The sequence below is a fragment of the Pelodiscus sinensis genome, chromosome 1 (genome assembly GCF_049634645.1).
Source record: "Pelodiscus sinensis isolate JC-2024 chromosome 1, ASM4963464v1, whole genome shotgun sequence".
NCBI lineage: Eukaryota > Metazoa > Chordata > Testudines > Trionychidae > Pelodiscus > Pelodiscus sinensis.
In genome coordinates, this window is record NC_134711.1 from 107,150,016 (window position 1) to 107,172,495 (window position 22,480).

Sequence of the window (22,480 nt, forward strand, 5' to 3'; positions counted from 1 at the left end):
CCTATCGAATTTCAGACAAAGCCAACTGACAAGCACCACATTTAGTCAAAGAAAAAGGACCATAAAGCGAGAACTTGATCTGCCAGCCAAGTGTGAAGAGAAGACCTTTTGAACTCTCCCTTCTTTCTCCCCTACTGATATTGGTGGGAGCCTGCAATACAGATTTCAAGCCACTCAAAGTTATTTTCCAGACAGTTTCCTCCATTCTAAATCCCTGACGGAAGTCATGCCTATAAAATGAAATGACTTCTCTGCCTCTCCTGCTTTAGGGCTGACTGAGTAGAAGAAACTCATCCATAGGAAGAAAAAGGACTCAAGTCTGCGTGTGGGAGTTCAGCAATGGAAACTGGTTGAGAAAGTAAAGCTATCACATTGCATAAGAAAACAGTGGCACAAGAAGGATGGGAGGGAGTTGGGGCCAATTACATTGCTGCTAAAACTGCAGGCTAAGTCATTTATTTTGGGGGATGGGAGTAACGGGTAGCCCATGCCACCAGGAACAGGTAGAAATGACAGATTTTTTTCCCCTCTGCTCAAACTCCAGTGCCATGCAATATGCTGATTCTGATGACATGTGGGGTGATAACTAGAACCACCTATGGCAGTGTTTCTTAAACTTTCTAAGACCGAGGAACACAAAACAAATTTTTTTAATGAGGAACACCAAGAATTTTTTGTTGAGAAGAAAAAAAAAAAAGGGTCGGGGGAAAAGTAATTGAGAAAAAAAGGCACCTGTCCCTTTAAGGGTGGCCATTTTGAACTCTGTTGTTCTCCGCGTCACACCTCTGACTGCCTCACGGCACACCGGTGTACCACGGAACACAGTTTAAGAAACACTGACCTAGGGGAAAAACTGGATGCTTCCCCTACCTGGGGAAACAAATGGGAAACCTCCAATCACTATTCCCCTAGCACTCTCTGGAGTGATCCCCTCTTTCTGGAATGCTCTTGACTGGCTCACCTTCCACGCTGTGAACTGGGCTGTTAGGAGGAATCTGGAGCAGGCAATGGGCTGAATCAAGGGAAAATGCCACGTGATGTTGGACTGAGAGCATAGTTTGAGGAAGGCCCCAAGCTTTGCTTGTGCTGCTCACAGTGAAAGTTATGAAGACAACGGAGACTGGAAGGATGTCAGGGTAAGAGCACATATTTAGAGGGAGGCAGAGAATGGTTATATGGTGCAGGAGAGTAAGCTGAAGTTCATCTCTTCACTGTTCCTGTCAGATGGAGTGTGATGGGGCGCCGGGCTCAGACGCAATGGAGGCCTCGGCCCCCCGCACGCTCCGACCCCGTGCGGGGATGGGGGGGGCTGGAGCCACGACAAAGGGACTCACCTGCATGCGGGGGGATTCTCCCTGCCAACCCTGAGCAGGACCGCGGCGTGTGTGTACCGGCTGGGCAGAGACGCCGGCTGACGTCATCAGCCTGCGCCCCGGAGGAAGGGGAGCAGGGCTAGGGTTGGAGGGGGGATTCAAAAGGCAGAGATGCCAGTCGGGAAGGGAGGAAGGCCGGAGGAAGCAGGAAAGGGAAGGGACCGGAGACAGGGATCCGGGGAGGAGCCCACACCGACCTCGGTGGGCTGGCGAGCTGCGGGCTGAACTCCACCCCGGAGGAGGACGTCCCGGCGGTCAGGGAGGACCCCGAGCTGGAACCTGGAGAGAGGTAGACCCCGAATCACGTCCTGCATCACCGCGGGGCCGGCATGACGGCCGCTCGAGCCAGCGGGTAACTGTGGGAACACTCGGAGGGCAGCATGGCCCGAGACTAGGAACTAAAGAACACGGGTGGAGGGTGGTGACTTTGGGGCAGGTGACCCCGATGATGATTGGGCTGAAAGCCTGAGGGGGAGCCCGAACCCTGACAGGGAGCAATCAGACCATGTGACAGTTCAGGACCAGTCCTTCTCTACACTTAAAAGTTAGGTTAACACAAATACAGTGCTCAAGGGTATGAATTTTTCATCTCTCCTGAGCACCATCGAGGGTTGCCAACCATATAGGATTATCCTGGAGACTCCAGGAACTAAAGATCAATCTTTAAAGACTGTCATGGATGAAACCTCCAGGAATATGTCCAGCCAAAACTGGCAACCCTAACACTGTAGCTATGTTGAACTAGATCCCCAGGTGAGACGTGGCTAAGTTGAGCGAAGAATGTTACTACCATCAATCTAGCTACCACCCTGCCCAGAGGTGGATTTTACCTATTATAATGGAAAAACCTGCTCCATCAGTACAGGAAGCATCTACACTATAGTACTATAATGGTACAGCTGTTGTGCCCATAGCATAGACAAGGACTTCCTCACAGCATGGGCAGTAAGACAGCACCTTTTCCCATTTGCCACATCTTGTTTTCCAGACACTGAGGGCATACCTACACTAGAAACTTAAATCAACCCATGTCGGGTCGACTTGCAGCCATCACAGTGATTACTGCAGTGGGTTCGTGTCCCCACGGCCTGCCTTCTTATAAGATGCTGGCAAGAAAGTGGCCAGCAAGGTCCAGTACATCATAACAGCTATTTCCAGTCAGACACTTGCCCCCCCATATGATCCTCCACGCAAACTTGAAATATCTTGACCAGATGAGATGAGAACAGAGAATCAAACGCCACTTCCATAGCTGTGTCCTATGTAACTCCTGAAATACGAACCTATGGTTACAATGATTCTCTTTTCAAATATGTCTATCTTCACTGCCATCTTTATTTTTCCACCTTGAGCCTTTTGTTTAATGAGTCTGACAGATCCAGCCTTAATAATACTTCTGTGACCATTCTGCACCCACCTGAAAGTGGTTCCTGGGAAGAGTGAACTCTGACTTCTACAGACCCACCAGAAGAACCAGAGAATGTTTTCCAGGGTCCAAGAGTGACTATTTGGATCACAAGATGCAATTAAGTTGCTGGAAGACCACATGAAACTAGGCAGAAGTGCCTCTGCCTATCCCCTTTTTCTATTCTTTTCTTTCACCCTTAAACATCTTTGCAGGAGTTTTTCTTGTCTTAAGCTTCAGGAACAGACGTCAACAATAGAAATGGAGAGCTGTAACCTAAAATTGACTTTCCTCCCCATCACAAAATCTGATGCAATTTTAGAGACTTTCAAGCAAGGGTTAAAAAAAAAAAGAGAGAGAGAGAGATAATCCAGTACAGTGCCCTTCTGTACAGTGCTTTTTGTAAAATATATGTTACCTTTTGATCAGTCTTCCCTGTCCCCGGTGCAAATTTCAAAGCATTGATAAAAGCACACAGTCTTCTCTGAACATTCCACTAAGTGTGTGTCAGTGGAAAGCAGGGGAAATTCTTTTTAAAATTAACCAACCCTGAGGCCAGTGGTGATTGTGGAAGGTTTTTCCCCTTTTGCCTTCTCCATTGTGCTTTAAGACAGTTAAATGTTAGCTTCTTAAACTCTAAAAGAGAGAACTGATACTCAGCAGTTTAACCTGATTACACCTGATGCTCATTTTATTTTTAGTGATTGAGCATATGGCTAAAACAAACCTGGTCATTTTCCCTTTTGCACTCTTGGATAGACTCTTCAGCAGCACAAGGTTACCCCCTCCCCTGATACAAGCTCAAGCATTCAGTAGGAACACTTTCCCTATTTTTGTAGGTATTACGAAGTAATTTCTCGTGTTTTCCCCAACATCTTGCATTAATACTTTTAATCAGTCCTTAAAATGTAACTTTCTTCACTTGTAGCATCTAGTAGCAGACCTATGAGTTTAAATCTGTTTGCCTGAGTGTTTCAATCATTTCTTTAAATGACAATTTTGTGCTATACTACAGGCATTATTAGAATAAAAGAAGGATACTGCTTTCTAATCAAGTTCAAATCTTTGTATTTAAGTCACTTATGGCCTAACTGATTGAATGGTGTCATTTTGGGGGGATGGGGCTCAAGAACAAAGAGACTGATCTAGCATGTTAAAGAGTTCCTAGAAACCTGGAACAAGGACTTAAATAATTATGGCTAAATGTCAATGAATGGCATAAAAAAATCTCAAATTCAGGCAAAGCCGCCCCAGGGTATGGCGAATCAAGGTGACCACTCTAGAACCTGTACATCAGGGGACTCCATGGGCTGGCCCGGGAAGCCACATTAGCCAATTGCAAGTGTTGGATTTGTCACTTCTGCCCTAAGTCCCACACCGCCCAGGGGCGTTCCCGACTGCAGGATTAAACTCAATGTTCTACTTTTCTACTTCAAGAGATATTTAATCTTAAAAAATAATTAAAAAGAAAACAACACAAAACCAGACACTCTTCCCTTTGGAAGTGAGCAAGAATCCTGAGTTGCTAATTCATGGCAATGTTTACATTTTTATTTTAAAGAAATTATTTGTTATAATTATTCATTTCCCTTCAATCCCTTGCCACTGAATTTTCCATTTAAAAAAAAAATCAGATATGACACATCTTTTAGTCTTCATTTTTGAAAGCATTAGCTGTGTGCTTCTTATATTAACCACAGAAAATGTGATTAGTAGTGGAAATGGTGATAGAAAAGTGTTTGGCAATCAGTATCTGGTCCAGAAACTTCAACTGGTCCAGAATGCAGCTATTCGAGTTTTAGCACATTATGCCAGTGCTCCGGCAGCTGCACTGGCTTCCGGTATGTTTCCGGGCACAATTTAAGGTTTTGAGAATTTTAGGATTTTAAATTTTAGGAAATTAAATTTTAGGACAATTGAAGGTCTTGACAGGGTTATGACCTATAAAGCCTTAAACAGGTTGGGTCTGGGGTATCTGAAGGACTGTCTTCTCCCATATGAACCTGCCCAGGGATTGAGGTCAGCTGGGGAGGCTCTGCTCAGTGTTCCCCCACTTATGGAGATAAGATTAACATCTATGCGGAGCAGGGCCTTCTCAGCTTTTGCTCCCAGGCTGTGGAATTCTCTCCACCGAGATATTTGCCTGGAGCCAAAGTTAGCATTGTTTCAGCATCAGGCTAAAGCCACCCTTTTTACTTGTGCTTTTATTGTGTGTGTGTTCCTCCTCTTGAGATGTTTTAGTACGTTTTATGTCCCTCCGGGGCCTCATATTTTAATTTTTTATATATATACGTGTATTGTGTTTTAAAAAATTTTATATTCTGCCTTGAATATTTTAAATAGAGAGGCAGGGTAAAAATAATTAAATCAACAAAACAAACAATGAATTTATTACAGTGATGCAACCCCTTCCATGACCCCATGTGAGGTAGGATCTGAGGAAGTTCCGTCCCTTTGGGCATACTTCATGCATATCAGAAGCTCTAAAGCACTAGGGCAAAGTTAGGCGGGCGGGGGAGGGAGACGACACCACTCAGAAGAATGGGAAGAATTGGTAGAGGAAGTAGAAGTGTGTGGCAACCTGGGCAGCAGTGGCCATGAAATGGCTGAATTCAGGATCCTGACAAAAGGAAGAAAGGAGAGCAGTAGAATATGGATAGTCCCTCTTCACAAAGTCCAAAGATGTCCTCTTTGTGCCCCTTTCTAGGATGCTAACTCCAGGTGTCTTCTTCACTGTGGCAGCTCCTGGGCTGCCATTAACCTACCCAGCACATCTCCCTCCTACCCCTTTCACAGTGTTATGTGAGACCTAGACAGTCCACGACAGCTCTCAGCACAGCACTGGTGCCCTTTCAATATCATTGTCACACTCTCTACCCTCAGGGGAACTAGTTAAGGGCCCACAGGAGGAAGATCACATCTCTCATTCAAAAGGTAGATTGTTTTACTAAGTAATAGTCCTGGCATTCAGGTCCTCATCAAGTTAAAATTAAAGTAAACTCTCAACAGCACATTCCAAGGATATGGGTGGGGAAAATACTCAGACTTTTTTCCACTCCACCTCAGTTACACAGATTCCCTTGCCACTCTTGGAAGTGCAGTATCAAGCAATCTGTACTATGCTGATACTGCAACACAGCATCAAAACTTCAGTCTCTCTCACACCACCAATGCAAAGAGCTTGACGCACTCAGCTGAACCTGCTATCTTGGACAAGTTTCTCTCCCCCACCATAGTGCGCTGGTGCTATGCAGTTCAGAACAGGCAGCTTCCTCCTGATAAGGCTGCTCCTTCCTGGAAACAGGAGATATGGCTGCCTTAGAGAAGAAATCACTTTTGCTAAGTGGCATAGCTCTCACCTTGAAAGCCTCTCCCTTGATTGGCACAGAACACTCAAGGTTGGGGAACTTTTAATCAGACGTGTGCATAATTACTAAATCATTATTAATTATATTGGAGAGCAGAGACCTAAGAAGAAAGGCAAAGCAAACAAAAGGCCCAATGAAGTCTCATCTGCTGTTGGAAAAAATTAGTAATTAAAAGTCATGAGCGCACTGAAGAGTGAGGGAGCGGTGTCACAGTCAGTGTTCAGGGCTTACGAGTGACTTGCATGCTAAGGAGTAGGCCCTCATCTCCAGTGAAATTACACAGCATTGCCTCGCAAAGCAGCAAGTACAGAAATGAAAGAACTGCTCCTGTTTAACTGATAAATCTGTATTTTATGCATGAATCAAGTCCAGACAGGGACCACACTCCCCACTCACTGGTGTTGAAGAGCTCCCATCCACATGTCTCTGATCCCTCAAGAATTCCTCCTTACTTCCCCAGCCCCACACAGCTCCCACAATGCAAGAAATAAAAGAGAACAAAACCTCGGGTCTACACATTCCAGCTTGTATGTCAGTGATTCAACTGCTTGACTGGAGCAAGCCCTGCATCCAGGACTCTTCAGACAGAATTGCACGGGCCAGAAAACATTTCATGGTGAAACCTAATCATACTATCACCCTCTGACAATGAGGAATCTACGCCAGCTAAAGACATGCTACCATTACTAAAGCCGAACATGTCCTAGAAACACCAAAATCATGGTATTGCAGTTGGGGGGAAGAGGGGGGAGCCAACATTTATGGATTTAGAAAGACTTCACAGCCTGAACTGGACATTCCTAGACCTCACAATAAACCGAGTAGTTTCAAGCTGGCTATAAAATCCAATCTGAGAAAGGACTGAAGAGCTCTATCTACACCATAAAAATAGACTAGGCAAATAAAACCTCACTAACACCACTGCAAGAACTATTTGACAAAATAATTCAACTAATCTGGGACCAAAGACTAGGACCTCACAGCCAACTACATTGAATTCATCCACAGTGAATCCTGCAAATGAACCAGGCAGACAGAGGAATCCATCCAATAATAGCTGCTGAGCAGAACAAAGGTAACTGCCTCTGCCGAGCAATATACAGGGAAGACACAGAACTGCTGGTACCATTTCAAAGAGAAGTTAAAGACCAAAATTAGACATTTTGATGAAAACACAAAAACTATACTATATAGTATCACTCTCAGATGTAAACAAATCACACTGCTGCTAGGAATGTTAAATTCCATTGACTACTTGCTTAGTTGATAAGGGGGGAATCTGCAGAGCCACAGCGGGGTTAGCTCCCAGCCGGCTCTGCCTGGTGGCTCTTAATACATTTAAAAGGCAGAGGCATGGGGGGGACCAGGTGCAAACTGGGAATCAGCTGATTCTTGGCTCGCTCCAGGTCCCAGACGCTGCGCCTCTGCTTTTTAAATTCATTAAATGCTGCACAGTCCCCCACTACACCTCTGCCTCCCCAGAGACGGTGCTGGGAGGGAACTGGCTTTTAAGTTGGCTGCCCCCAGCACAGGCTCCTGCTGCCCTTCCCCCCCCCCCCGACCCCGCACTGTCTTTCTCTGACAGAGACAGCAAGGGGGCAGAGAAGCAACTGGCTGAGTCAGTACTCGACTGACTGATAAGCATATGCATAAGCTTATGTACCCACAATACAGGCAGTCCCCGAGTTACGCGGATCCGACTTATGTCAGATCCACAGTTACGAACGGGGTTTTTCTCGCCCCGGAGGACGGGAGCGGCGGTACGCCCAGATGCGCAGCCATCCGTGTCCTCCAGGGCGAGAAAAGCTGCTCCGCGTCTCCCTGGTCTGCTGGGGTGGGGGGGAGCCCCCCCCCAGCAGACCAGGGAGACACCAAGCAAAGCCGCGGAGCACGCGGGCAGCGGGACAGCCCAGACGCGCCGTGGCTGTTCCACTGCCCCCGCGCTCCGCGGCTTTGCTCCGCGTCTCCCTGGTCTGCTGGAGACCAGCAGACCAGGGAGACGGGGAGCAAAGCCTTGGAGGACGCTGGCAGCGGGACAGCCGCGGCGCGTCTGGGCTGTCCCGCTGCCCGCGTGCTGCGCGGCTTTGGTCCGCGTCTCCCTGGTCTGCTGGGGGGGGGGGGCGCACCTAGTGCGCCCCCCCCCCCCAGCAGACCAGGCTTTTCTCTGGACGCCTGTGGTAGAGCAGCTGGGGCGCTGCCAGTTGGTCCTGTAGCGCTGCTCTGGGCACTACTGGACCAACCTGGCAGCACCCCAGCTGCTCTGCCCCAGGCGTCCTGATTCAGCCGCTGCTGGTCAGTTTCAGCAGCGGCTGAATCAGGACGCCTGGGGCAGAGCAGCTGGGGTGCTGCTGGGTTGGTCCAGTAGCGCCGAGTAGCGGCGCTACTGGACCAACGCAGCAGCACCCCAGCTGCTCTGCCCCAGGCGACCCCAAGTCAGCCGCTGCTGAAACTGACCAGCGCTGACTACAGGAAGCCCGAGGCAGAGTTGCTCTGCCCCGGGCTTCCTGGAATCAGCCGCTGATCACTTTCAGCAGCAGCTGACTTGGGGACGCCTGAGGTTCTTAAGTTGAATCTGTATGTAAGAACTGGCGTCCAGATTCAGCCTGTTGAAACTGATCAGCGGCTGATTCCAGGAAGCCCGGGGCAAAGCAACTCTGCCTCGGGCTTCCTGTAGTCAGCCGCTGGTCAGTTTCAGCAGCGGCTGAATCTGGATGCCAGTTCCGACTTACATACAGATTCAACTTAAGAACAAACCTACAAGTCCCTATCTTTTTCGTAACCCGGGGACTGCCTGTACAGGCTATCTTATTCTAAAACAAGTATGCAAGAGACAGTAGACCCAATCTTAAAAATTCACAACATCCTGGTAAGACACAACAAACACGCTGAGTTTCTGAGTAGGATCTTCTTTCTGGCATCTCAAGATACAATAGTGAAACACAAAGAACACAGACAGACATTCAAATATAATCTCAGCTCACACAATGTACACAGTTGGAGGTGCGAGACACCAGAAACATAGGGAAAAATCATACTGCAGCCCACATGGCAGATTAGATATCAACACCAAAAGACATCTTCTACTCCACAGCTCAAAGTACAAAGAACCAAACAAGGAACGGCAAGGTATCATAAATAGTAAGATTTCCCATTTAAAAGTGAGAAAGAAGAAACTGAGCAGAACTGTGGCAGCCTCCCACAGAGTTAAACACGAACACTACAAAACTGTTGCATGCTATGACAAACACAGCACAGGTAAATATGTGATCATACTGAAGTCTGACCAAACCTGAATTCAGTATAATGTCCGTAAACATGCAGTCCTCCCCAACCCCTTTGGAACTCTGGGGGCTCTCCAAGACCCCTTTGCTGTGCCATCATTTTATTGAGGATTTGGTTCTCTCTTGCTGGGAACTCAGCATTAATCCCTTGTAGGACGGCAACACACCTGTTGAAGATATCACTAGACACTTTCTGCAAATACTGGAGTGCATCTGCAACCTGATGAATAGCCTCTTCCCGGCGCAAGTCAGGTTGGATCAGAGGGACAGAGTAAGTCTGCCCTTCCAAGAAGTGCTTCTGGGTCACTGTAGCCATTGTGCCTGTTGGAGACAAAGAAAATAAACAGGTAATTGCAGCATATACAGTTCCATCTCATCAACGCCTTTCTCCCAGGAACCTTACACCTTTGCTCTTCTACTTGACTTAGGCAGACACAAAAGAGGAAAACTAGGAAAGAGAACACATCTAGAAATCTACAACAGTCTTTTTCATGTATCTAGCCAAAGCCACAGTGCAGCAGAGAGGGAAGATATTACTTAGCTTGGATGCTCCTTCGAACAAGGATTGTATCTTTGGTCTAAGTTTTGTCCAATACTCAGCAAATCAGTGCTCAGAATAATCATGCTGAAATCAAAGCATCACATTTCAGAACATAACATAATTTTATCATCAGCCTATGGAAGAACATACTGGAAGAAGAAAAATCTTTCATTTCCCTTTCCCATCCTCAGACAGACTCCACATCAGTACATTTGATAGCTACACTATTTTAGGAGTAGAACTTGACATGTTTCAGCTCATGTTCATATCACAAGAATGCAGTCCACTTTCCCCCTCAAAGCTCCAGAGGAGTTAGGAAGTTTATTGCATAAACCCACTTTCCTTGATTAGATTACACAGGAGTCTCCCATTCTAGCACTGGAGACTGAGACCCATAAGTACACTTCACACTCCTGGTGATCCATTGACTCTTTCCCAATATCTGTATTGGAAAAACCCTATTTTACATTTGTTGTGAACAATAGCTCAATGTTTATGACGTTTCTGTTGCATTAAGCAGACAGAAGTCCAGGAGTGCCAAAAGTCTCATCAAGGATGTGTAGGTGGCTAATGTCGTCACAGAATCATGCTCACACCTCTATCCCAAGTCAGTAGGGACCCATACCTAAAAATTCCCCTAAATGCCCTCATAACAACAGTGATAGTATCATCCTGAATTGGTCTTTTTCAGAGTCTGCCTCAGTTCACAGTTCAAGAAAAAAAAGTTGCCAAAAGGAAGGAGTCACTAAGAAACTAGCTTCTCAGGGCATGCTGAAAACATATGGCAAGTATACCCATTGTTATTATTGGGGTGGGCTGGTAGCGTGATCTAAAAGCATAGTAGGGGTCAGAAGATCAGGGTTCCAACCTCAGCTCTTCCATTAGCCTCTTTTATGACTTTGGCCAAATCACTTCACCCTATGTCTGTTTCTGGCTTCCTCCGTTCATGTGTCTTGTCTATTAAGTTTGTAATAAACTTGAAGTAAGAACTGTCTTAATGGACATTTATAGCACAAGCACAATGTGTCTCAAATGGCAGTTGGGCCATAATAAAAGTATTAATTGAATAAATGTAAAAAGAGGCTAACATGGGATGAAAATGAAACCTAACAGAAGGACAATAAAACTGCCTTTTTTTTATCCCTCTGCTGGTACTCGGAAATATTACAGTTTTCACAAAGCCTTTGTACAGGACAATAGTCTTTGAATAAGAACAATCTCGGGGACCACACAATGTGCTTCTATCAGGGGAATTTCCCCCAGTTTGCTCCTGGAACCTAATTCAGAAGGGACGTGTCAGGTGGTGCAAGTACTATACCAGCAGAGTCCATGATGGGTCATTTACAGGGCAGGGGCATGAAGAGACAGAGCAATCTATAAGAGGATGTAAAAAGATAAATTATATAGGTCTCAACATATACCACAAATCATCTTTCAGCTTCATAAAACATGAGTTGCACCAAATTGCCCTCCCCTTTAGCTGCTTTTTTATGTGTAAATTATACCGCAATTCTGAATTTTCCCCTTCAGATCCAAGAGTTCCCACCACATGTAGTAAGGAAACACTTCCTATAATTCTGTGGAGTCACTTTCCATTTTCCTGTAATGGAATCTGACTGTGGGGAAAGTGTCACTAAAAGAAGTGAAGAACATGGGTGTCTCCCCCAAGACATGGCTGTTTAGCATGCTAACAAAACCCAGGCAGAGGCCAGCCATCAAAACTGAAGATGGCCCTAGAACAGCAAGACCAATTCTGTTCTGTTTCAGCCATCACAGGCATTGGCTATTAGCCAATTTTTGAATCCATAATGTTTAATGCTGGTGATATTTGAAGTAAAAGACACATTGATTCTTATACTTCTAACCAAACCTATTCTGCAGGAGGACAGGAAATTATCTTGATTTATAAGCCTAGCAAGTTTGATATGGAGTTATGAGAGGAGTAATAAGTCTAACTGCAAGATTATATTTTTCTATTACTTTATTGACCATAATTCAGTTTTAACTTTTATGCTTTCACAATTGTTCTATTTTTTTCAAATGTCCTGGATTATAACTAGGGGTGTGAACACGTAATGGGTGATGCTTACAAGTTAACGGTTAACCACTACCCAGGAGCAGTCTTCCACCTGTGACCCTGTGGGGCTGCTGGCTCCCAGCCTTGCATGGGGTGAGGGGAATTGGCAGCCTTGCATGGGGTGAGGGGGGGAGGGCAGAAGCAGCAGGTGTGTGTGTGTGGGGGGGGGGGGGAGGCTGCCAGTTTCCAGCCCATGCAGGCTGGAAGTTGGCAGGCTCGCACGGGGCAGCAGCAGGGGGTGGGGGGAGGGAAGGCTGTCTGCTCCCAGTCCACGACCCCACATGGGCTGGGAGCCAGCAGCCCCTGCCCACAAAGTGGAAGGGCTCTACACCAGGCCATGGCAAGTGGGGGGGGGGGGGTCGCTCCAAGCCAGCAGCCCTGCCTGTTCTGATTTAATCAGTTAACCCAGGGGGTCTCAGACTTTGTGATATCGCGACCCCCCTCTAAGTTGCTCGCAATCCCCTGGGGGGTTGGGACCCACAATTTGAGAAACGTGGAGTTAGCCGGTTAAACTTAATGTTTAAGCAGTTAACTATTGTTCAGTTAAATTACATCCCTAATTAGAACTGCTTCATGCTTGCAAACGTAGAGTACTGAGATACTACAGTTACATACCGTGGCCCCGTAAAACCCTAAGACAGAATGTTTGCTCATTAAAGGTTTTAATTGGTAGTTGTCTGATTGGCCACGTGCTTACAGAGGGAATAGAAGCTGGGCTGTTCTTTGCAATCAAAGCAGCACTGGTCTAAGATGCACAGAGCCTATGGGCTCTACTCTCTTATTGTTCAATTCTGTCTTCTGTCATGCCCACATTCTCATCCTCTGCTTTTTTGGTAACCTAGGCTAAGCTGTACTCCAAAGTTAAATACGAATCCCAAGTGCCTCAGCAGGCAAGGAAGAGAAGCAGACCGTGGCAACTTGATGGGACCTCACTATAGGTGTCAGGTTGGGATGGGGCTAGATAGTCTCTGATTACTTCCTCCTACCGTGGGGTCAATGTCATGGCAGCTATGAACTCCAGCCCTGCCAGCTGCCACCACCTCACTGTGCAGCACATACTGTGTTATAAGCATGCGAATGAGTCACAGTTACAGCATGCGCAGCTCAGTAAGGCGGTGGCAACAGCCAGCAGGAGTGGACCATGCAGCCAGAGGGACCAACAGACTCGCCTAGACAAAGCAGAGGGGCCCGGCTTTGCACTCCTGGAGAAGAGGTAGGGTCTCAAGGGAATAGGGTTGCCAGATGGTTTCAGAAAAAATGCCGCCCGCCATCTTGCCTCCCTGCGCTGGGCCAGCCAGCTCCCCTGCGGAACCCGGTAAGCACTAGGGTTGCCAGGCTGCCTCCATATTGAGCCAGACAGCCCGGGATTTTCGCTTCCTAGCCGGGGAAAAAACAAAACAAAACAGAAAGTACCGGACATTTTAGGTGTCCAGTATTTTCTGAATTTTTTTACCGTACAGGAGGCGAAAATACCGGACTGTCGGGTTCAATATCAGACACCTGGCAACCCTACAAGGGAAAGGAGTAGGATTGGGGCAGTCAGCCCTCAGCACTGCCACGAACATGCCACATCACCCACCCACCAGCCCTTAACGCTGGTCCGGAGTGCACCATGCAGCGAGGTCCCAGGCAATTGCCCCCTTTACTCCTCCTATTGGCAGGCCTGCATTAACCCCACAAGCAGGAGGAGGTTGGAGATGAATTATGTACATGGGAGTGGGAAGTTCCCACTAGGACAAGGCAGCCATGTGGAGACAGGTTTTGTGGAGTGGCTCAGAGGCAAGAGGAACGAGCCATCCTTCAGGTGCATGGTCAGGGTTGGAGTGGGCCATTAGAGAGGTAACAGGGCCAAGGGGTAAACAGCAAAATGGAGTCCAAGCCAGCACCTACAATCTTGCAACCCAACCTGAACCATGCTACAATTGTTGGGTCTTCACTAAACAGGGTCAGCTTGGGATTGGCAGTGTCGTAGTTGGTTTTACCTGAAAGTAGGAATAAGAGATCCTCCGGAAAAGGGCTTTATTCCGGAGAATCGCGCCAGTCTAGACGCTTTTTTCCGGCTTTTCCCAAGCCGGAAAAAAAGCGGCGGACATGTTTATTTAAATCCCGCGGGGGATATTTAAATCCCCCGCGGATTTCCCTATTCCAAAGTTGGAAATTAGCATGGCTATTTTGGAATAGGGGCCAGTCTAGACGTAGCCTAACTGCTGGGGAGAAACAAATTGTTTTCTGGCTGGGAGAGGGGAAAGACTGCTGCCCAACATGCCTAGACTGATGCAAGGAACAGGAAGCAGCCCAGACATTTTAGCCCTGGAACCAGCAGTAGTCACACAGTCCTCTTCCAGTGCCCAAATGAGTCTAACATTCACGGACATCTTGAAGTTAATATATATTCCTTTAAATGCAGCAATTGCTTCTGAAATTGCTGCTGTACTGAACTCTGTGGTACAGTGCATTGCTGTTCCTGGCGAGTGTTCGCATGAGTTGGAGGGGCTGAAATTTTGTTCAACAGCAGAGCAGAAGCCAGGTAACTAACCCTGGTGGGAGAACAGGATGGATTCCCATTAACAATCAAGTGATGGACAAGATTTTTGCCCTGCTCTCTTTGGTAAGCCAACCTTTCCTCAGTTTGTGTAAAGATTTGCTTGGATGACTGAAGGGAGGGAAAGCACTCTGATAAGTTAGAGGATGAAAAAAAGTCTATTTATACCTTTTTTAATTAACCATGTTCTACAATGTTATTAAGCAGCAATCAGAGATGCAGATGTTACTGATTTGATTGGGAAGAGGTTCACTGTGCTGAATATTAAGGAACTCTGCCCTATAAATAGGTTTAATCACCATCTGAAGGCTTGAAGGAAGTGATGGAAAAAAGCATTAATAAGACTGTAATTAGGCCCTACAGAAAGACTGCACTCCACCACAGCTCTCATAGTACCTGAGACCTCTTAAATAGCAGCTCGCAATCCCACAGCCCAAAAGAGACAGACTGGATTTAGGTCTCAAGATCCCAGGTTGCCTACTTCAGACAAGGGCTTCTCCAAAGAAGCCAGAGAAAGGTTGCAAGGACACAGAGCCCTATGAAAAGGGAGGCAGATGGAGTTAGATTCCCAGCTCCTCCATCAGAGAGCTGCAGCACAGACTAATTGCAGCAGTGCCAGCCTTGCCCACTCTCACAGCCAGAGCTTCCCAGCCACACAGACACTGGCAAATACTACAGATATCTGAGGAGCTGTAGAGGATATTGTTCTCCCACCCCTACACTGGCATTTACCTATTCAACTCTATGCCATGAAAGTAATGTAGCCATAGGCGCAGCACCTACCTCACCCCACTGTTACAGCTCCCAAGTAGAGATCACTCCCCACAACCTATGAGCGAAATACTCCCATCTATAGCCCTGTGTTTCTGAAATGGGGCCCTTCTACAGGGACACAGCGTAGGGAGGAGTGAGCAGGGACACAGCCATTCTATACCACATTAGAAAAGCAAGGTGCCTCCTCTACACTTCCAATAGTCACACCGTGGCAAGATGTCACAGGAGCAGCCAGTCCCTTTGCAAAGGGAGTTAGCCACCCACATGTTACTGCCTCAGAAGAGCTGGCCCTGGTACCCACCATAACCCAAGGGCTTCATGTGCACACCCACATACTGCATCGATGCCTCTCACCCATCAATGTGCCCCTGGACTGGAATGGGGTGGACAGCCTTAATGAGATGGGTATACACATCCTCCTCCAAGGTGAGAGAGCAGCACAGACTAGTTCCACCATTTCATCCTTCCCAAGATCCTGGTTACTTGGTTAACTGGTTAAATGTTTGGTTAAAATTAGGTTAACCTGTTAATTTACTAATCAGAATTGTACATCCCTAATTCATATGCCCTTATCCTATTCAGCTCTTAATAGCATTTTTGGAACAAAGCCAGACAAGCACATGTGACATACTCCCCTCCCTAATTTCCCTGGTCCCTAGGAAGAAATTAGCCCATTAAATACTACTGAGTAGCAATACAAAGTGAGTAGGTAAACTGAGCCACACATATTGTTCATAAAATTACTACAAAAGTGCCTATGTTCCCCACAACTCTTCCCCCTTTATCAACAGACTGAGAAGGACCACTCTCTACCAGAGATTTAGGGAACTTCAATCATCCTCATAACCTGGGACACAAGCTTCTCTCAGCTGAAGTAACACCACAAATATCATCAATATGTGCCAAAGCAAAATTTTCCCTTAGTAGCTTTTCTACCAGGGATTTCCAAGATTTACAGTACATATTCCATTAAAATCCGAGTTCCTTAAAGTACTACAGTAAACTTCCGATAATCCGGCACCTTTAGGACCCAGGGGATGCCGGATTATCAGATATGCCGGACTATCGGAAGGGGGGGCAATGAGGAGTCTGGGGTGGGGTTGGGGGGATGCCATCCCAGACCTCTCATAGCCCCCCCTTCCGATAGTCTGGCTCTACCCCAGGCGTCCCCGAATCAGCCGCTGCTGGTCAGTTTTAGCCGCTGTGGCAGAGCAGCTGGAGTGCTGCCGGGTTGGTTCCGTAGCACTGCCCCTCGGCGCTGCGGGACTAACCCAGCAGCACTCCTGGGGCAGAGCAGCTGGCATCCCCAAGAGCAGCTGGGGTGCTGCCGGGTAGGTCCCGCAGCCCCAAGGGGCAGCGCTACGGGACCAATCCAGCAGCATCCCAGCTGCTCTGCCCCTGGCTTCCCCGATTCAGCTGCTGGTCAGTTTCAGCAGCGGCTGAATCAGGGAAGCCGGGGGCAGAGCAGCTCCAATTGTCCGGCTGCTCGGAGCACTTCCGGGTTCCCAATGGTGCCGGATCATCAGGAGTGCCAGAGCACTGGATGCCAGACCAATGGAGTTTTAATGTACAATGGAGTTTCAACTCTGTCCCACCTAACTTCCCTTTTAAACCACTCTGGCAGGTCACATACACATGGAGGAGCTCCCATGCACCCTTGTAGAACATCTGCCACTCTAAAAGTTTTGGGTATGGAACTGCAATTGAGTCCTCCTTCCACTATCTTTCCCCATTCATCTTTGGAGAAGTGAGAAGAGAGGCAAACCCACATTCCTAGTTGGAGAGCGAGAGTGGCCTAGTGACTAGGCACTGGACTGGTACTCAAAACATTTGAGTTCTAATCCCAATTCAGCTACTGGTTTGTTGGGTGACATTGGGCAAGTCACTTCCCCTCTCTGTGCCTCTATTTCCCATCTGTAAAATATGGATAGTGATACTTGATCCTCTTTGTAAACTGCTTTGACATTTACTGATGAAAAGTGCTGTACAAGAGGTAAGCATTATTTCTGAACAAGTACATTTCCTGTAACTGAAATGACTACCTTGAGGGTAAGGGGCAGAATAGTAAGTAACAGAAGTCAGTTAGATTGATTTGCCATCAAAGATGCAAATGGATGAATTCTGGGAAGGTGTAGGTGAAAAAGCTAAATATCAAAAGAAGAGACTTACAAAAGTTACAGACCTGTGCAGGGCCGACCCACAACATTTTGGCACCTGAGGCAAGAAGCTCAAATGACGCCCCCATGTCCCCTCACTTGGACCAAAATTTTGAAAGGTCTCAATTCTGCCTTCTTCCTGTTCTACTCCTCTCATGGTACTGTAGAGACAATACACATGCACCAGCAGCAAACACAGTTTTCTACACTCTAGGTCCTACTGGCGCACCCCACAGTCTGGGACCTGAGGCAGCCACTTCAGTTCGCCTCATGGTAAGGCCAGCCCTGGACCTGTGCTCCAATCACACCAGCTCTGTCAGTGAAGATGGCCCTCACAGCCACCCTGTCCCACGCAGATGCGCCTCTTCTTTATAGGGTCCCTCCACTCTTTTAGGGTGCATCAAACACACAGCAGAGCTTAACTCAAAATAAACTATGTCAATTGCATAGCTTATTTCAATATTGGGAGCATCTACACCGCATTTATTTAGAAATAGTGATAGAAATGTAGCCGTGTTAGTCTGGTGTAGCTGAAACAAAAAACAGGACTATGTAGCACTTTAAAGACTAACAAGATGGTTTAATAGGTGATGAGCTTTCGTGGGCCAGACCCACTTCCTCAGATCATAGTGGAAGAAAATTGTCATAACCGTATATACCAAAGGATACAATTAAAAAAAATGAACACATATGAAAAGGACAAATCAAATTTCCGAACAGAAGAGGAATGGGGGGGGGGGTAAATGTCTGTGAGCTAATGATATTAGAGGTGATAATTGGGGAAGCTACCTTTGTAATGGCTAAGATAATTAGCGTCTTTATTCAAACTTGAGTGTAAAGTGTCGAATTTAAGAATGACAGTTCAGAGGATTCTCTTTCAAGTGAAGTCTTCAAAGGCCTTTGAAGACTTCATTTGAAAGAGAATCCTCTGAACTGTCATTTATGCTTAAATTTGACACTTTACACTCAAGTTTGAATAAAGACGCTAATTATCTTACCCATTACAAAGATGGTTTAATAGGTCTTTGGCACTCTTTAAATGTGATAAGCTCTTAACTGTTTGAGTCTCCATGAGGATTCTAGATGTCCTGCTGCTGCAGCAAGATCATACAGCTGGCTTTGGTTCAGCAAGGTTAAAAGTTCCTCAGTTTTAATACCCCCAAAAAACAAATATATTTATCTGAAAATATAACAACTCCCTGAAATAAGACAGTTAGTCACTGCTTCCAATCCACAGGTCAATCATTTCCTGCTATAGTCACTAGCTTCAGTCTTCTGCTTAGTAATCAGACCCTTCTTTACCCCCATCCTATCATCACCACATTTCCCTCCCACTCAAATACTTCCAGTATCCCACTTCCATCCTTTCCTCAGTCCTACTAAGGCTATATCTAGACTACAGGCTTCTTTACGAAGAAGCTTTTTTCGGAAGAGATCTTCTGAAAAAACTTCTTCTGAAAGAGAGCGTCCACACTGCCAAAGTGCATTGAAAAAGCAATCTGCTTTTTCGAAAGACAGCGTCCAGACTAAATGGACACTCTCTCGCATGCAAGCTGTAATTGCTATGGACGCAGTGGCCACCAGGGCACCTGGGGTTTTTCCTCTTCTCCCGAAAGAACTCCCTCTTCCCCATCAACACACGCCTTTTTCAAAAAAGGCTTCTTCCTCATAGAATGGGGATTAACAATGCCAGAAAAAACCCTCTGTTCTTTTGGTTTTCTTGTGGAAAAACGCAATTGCAGTGTGGACATTCCTCAAGTTTAGTTGAAAAAACAGCTGTTTTTCCAACAAAACTCTGCAGTGTAAACATACCCTAAGCTGTCCCTGCATTTCCCCAATACCAACATTCCTGTATGTCATAGTACTCTCTGTATTACTAGAGTTCAATAGACTATTTTGAGCACTGTTAGCTATTCAATCTGGTCATGCTAAATCCATTAGACTCAAACCGCCAACTTTGCATATGCAACAGCAAAGGAGATGCTTGTGCTTCTTATAGACCAGGGGTGGGCCAAGAGCTCTCCGCAGGCCAGATCCAGCCCACCAAGCCAGTGGATCCAGCCCGCAGCTGCCCTGCTGCTCCCTCATCCTAAGGCCAATCAGGATCTGGGGGCGGGGGAGCGTGCGAAGTCTCCTCGCCCCCCACAAGAACACACAGCAGTTAGAGACACACGCAGGCTGTTTTAAAACTACCTTTGCTGAGGGTGGGGGAAACTTTGCGCACTCACCTACCCCTAGGCCTCCTCCCACTGGGCGCCTAGAGGAAACCGCCAGCTGTTTTAAAACAGCTGGCATTTCTCTCTAGGGGAGGAGGAAGGAAGGGAAAGATTTCTCGCACTCCCCCACCCCAGGCCAATCAGGGTGTGGGGGGAAAGCATAAGAAGTCTTCAGGCCCCTGCCCTTTCTGGGGTGGCCTGGGACCACTTCAGACACTTCTGATATGGCCTTTTAAAAAGTATTGCTCACCCCTGTTATAAACAAAAGTATTGCTCACCCCTGGCAGTAGCTGAGACTTCCTGAGGAACACACACAAACTCTAGAAACGTATTCAGTAGTTCTAATGTTAGCCAGTAGGAAGACCCCAATGAGGTGGCTTGCATGTCCTGTTCCTGTACCCCAGCATTTTTATTGCCATGAAAATCAATAACCTAGAAAATAAACTGAAGTTTGAGCAGCTTTTTAGCAGAGATTTTCCTCAGGAAGGGGTCAGAAGTGGAGGTTAGCAACTGAAGAAATTGCTTTCAAATGATAAAAACTAATCCATTCACTATGGCCACCGGATACCGCATATTATTCTCTCTCAGAGCAGCTTCTCTTAGGCATAATTCTCGTCCTCTTCTCTTGCCCATTATCTTTAGTATTCTGAAAGCGCCTGCCTTCCTCCTTCAGGTTTATCTTAATGCTATTTCTCATAGCTGTGTTGTTCTTCCCCTCTCCTACAACTCAGAGTGTGCAGTGTCCACCGTATCCAATATTACCAGAGTCCAGCAACAACGCAGTCATTCCCGGGGGAATATCTGCTGGCAGTTTTCCCTGCCATGGACTTCTGGAAGCCAGGAAGTTAGAGCAGCGGTTTTTTTATCTGAAGGGATGATTACCTCAGCAGAATAGAATTTTAGCTAAGTACCAAAAGAGAGATGAAGACAAGACTAGTGTTCCAACCTACCTGCACAAGCATTTTTCTGTAAACCTTAGAAACTGTAAAGGAGCAGTCATGTCATGAGAACAGAGCTTAGAAAAAAAACTCATTTACCCATCACTAGCAAGTGGGAAGCTTTCACAGGTGAACTTAAACTCCTTCATTATCAATTCAGGGCAATTTAAGGTTGTTTATCTAATAATTACATTCCTGACTCTCCTGGGTATTTAGTTAGCACTCCAAACCTGAGGTTCCAGACAGTTCCACTAAATCTATCACTGCTCATAATTTTGCCAATCAGAACAAAACAAACACTACCCAGAGACAGTTAGCTGCTTTTTAAAAAAATCTTATGGGTATCAGTGAAAGTGACAAGAATCATGTCAATTTCACACTTGCTACTTGGGAAATTTGGTAGTTGAAATGGTGTTGTTGCCTCAGGACCTCCCTAGCTGTTCTCTTTCCTTCCCCTCCTCCATTTCATATTTGCCTCTAGATAGTAAGTATTTGATAATTGTTTTCAAGCCCTGCATGACAGCAATACATAGTAAGATCTTGTATACGAAGGACCATTTCACACAGTGCTCCTTGAGGCTCAGAAACAGGCACAGCATTCTCAACTCAGCGCTCTTCCAGATCAGAGTGACATCTTTTAAATTCAGGGTATTGCGACCAGCCTGTAGGCAACGTCCATGTCTGAGATTTTTTTCTTAGATAATGGGGAGAAACTTTGGCAACCCCATCACCAAAGCCATGACAATCCAGAAATAGTATAGTATCCCAGGTTTGACAGGTAAGGGGCACAAGGCTCACTCCAGAATCAAGCCTCCTATACGTATAAAGGAAACTTGGTATGAAAGAAAAAAAATGGGAGGAGGGATTTCTCAGGTTGACAAAACTGTTCCTACTCTCCCCCTTCCACGTATAGAATTTTAACAAAAATTTTGAAATGTGACCAATTTTACCTGGCTTCATGTTCAGTCTCTTTTCCTCTTTATCAGGGCAATGTTTAAGAGAGTGCATTCATAAGGCACCAGGACTACATCATCAGTATCACAGTACACAAATTTCCAGCCCCAAAGCACTGTGAGAAAGTCAGGACACCTATTCTTGTACTTCTGACAGGTACACTGTAGCAGCTGCTGCTATAGTTCCAATTTAAGACTGTCCAGTGGCCTAGAAATTGCTCTCCAATTTAGAGTCCTCACCCCTGGGCAAGTATGAGCTGGAAACAATTCTAATTTACAGAGTGCTTTTTTTTTTTGGGCTCATCAGTTGGGTACCACATCCATGAGGATTTGGGTTTTTTTAGGCTTCTCACTTGCATGTGGCCCCCAACTGATTTTTTTAATCTAAATCTCCTTTGCTACAATTTAAACCCATTGCTTCTTATCCTGCCTTTAGTGGTTAAGTTGGACAGTATCATCCTCCTCCTCCAGTTTGTAACAATCATTTATGTACTTGAAGACTTATGTCTCTCTCTAGCCTTCTCTTCTCCAGACAAAACAAACCCAATTTTTTCAAATCTTCCCTCCTCAGTCATGTTTTCTAAACCTTTAATCATTTTCGTTGTTTTCCTCTGGACTTTCTCTAATTTGTCCACATCTTTCCTCAAGTGGTATAGCTAGACCCAGGCATAATGTTCCTTTTAAGGCCTTATCAGTGCTGAATAGAGTGGAAGAATTACTTTTCAATCTTGTGTTTTGCTTAAAATATTCCTACAAGTACATCCCAAAAGGACTTTGCTTTTTTTTGCAACACTGCTACACTGTTGACTAAGCTTGTGATTCACTATAACCCCCCGTTCCCTTTCTGCAGTACTCT

General features: G+C 46.1%; 1 protein-coding gene across 3 annotated transcripts in view; it reads right to left on the reverse strand.

The window, feature by feature from the left end:
- Positions 1–22,480, reverse strand: part of WASHC1 (WASH complex subunit 1) — a 53,643-nt gene that overhangs the window by 25,245 nt on the left and 5,918 nt on the right. For 2 of the 3 annotated variants that reach the window (XM_075940785.1, XM_075940776.1), the window contains exon 2: positions 9,595–9,748. In XM_075940785.1, coding sequence (XP_075796900.1) covers positions 9,595–9,743 — 149 coding nt within the window. In that variant the 5' untranslated portion in view covers positions 9,744–9,748. Of the gene's footprint in view, positions 1–9,435; positions 9,547–9,594; positions 9,749–22,480 lie in introns of those variants that run through there. The other variant, XM_075940782.1, reaches the window with a different exon arrangement.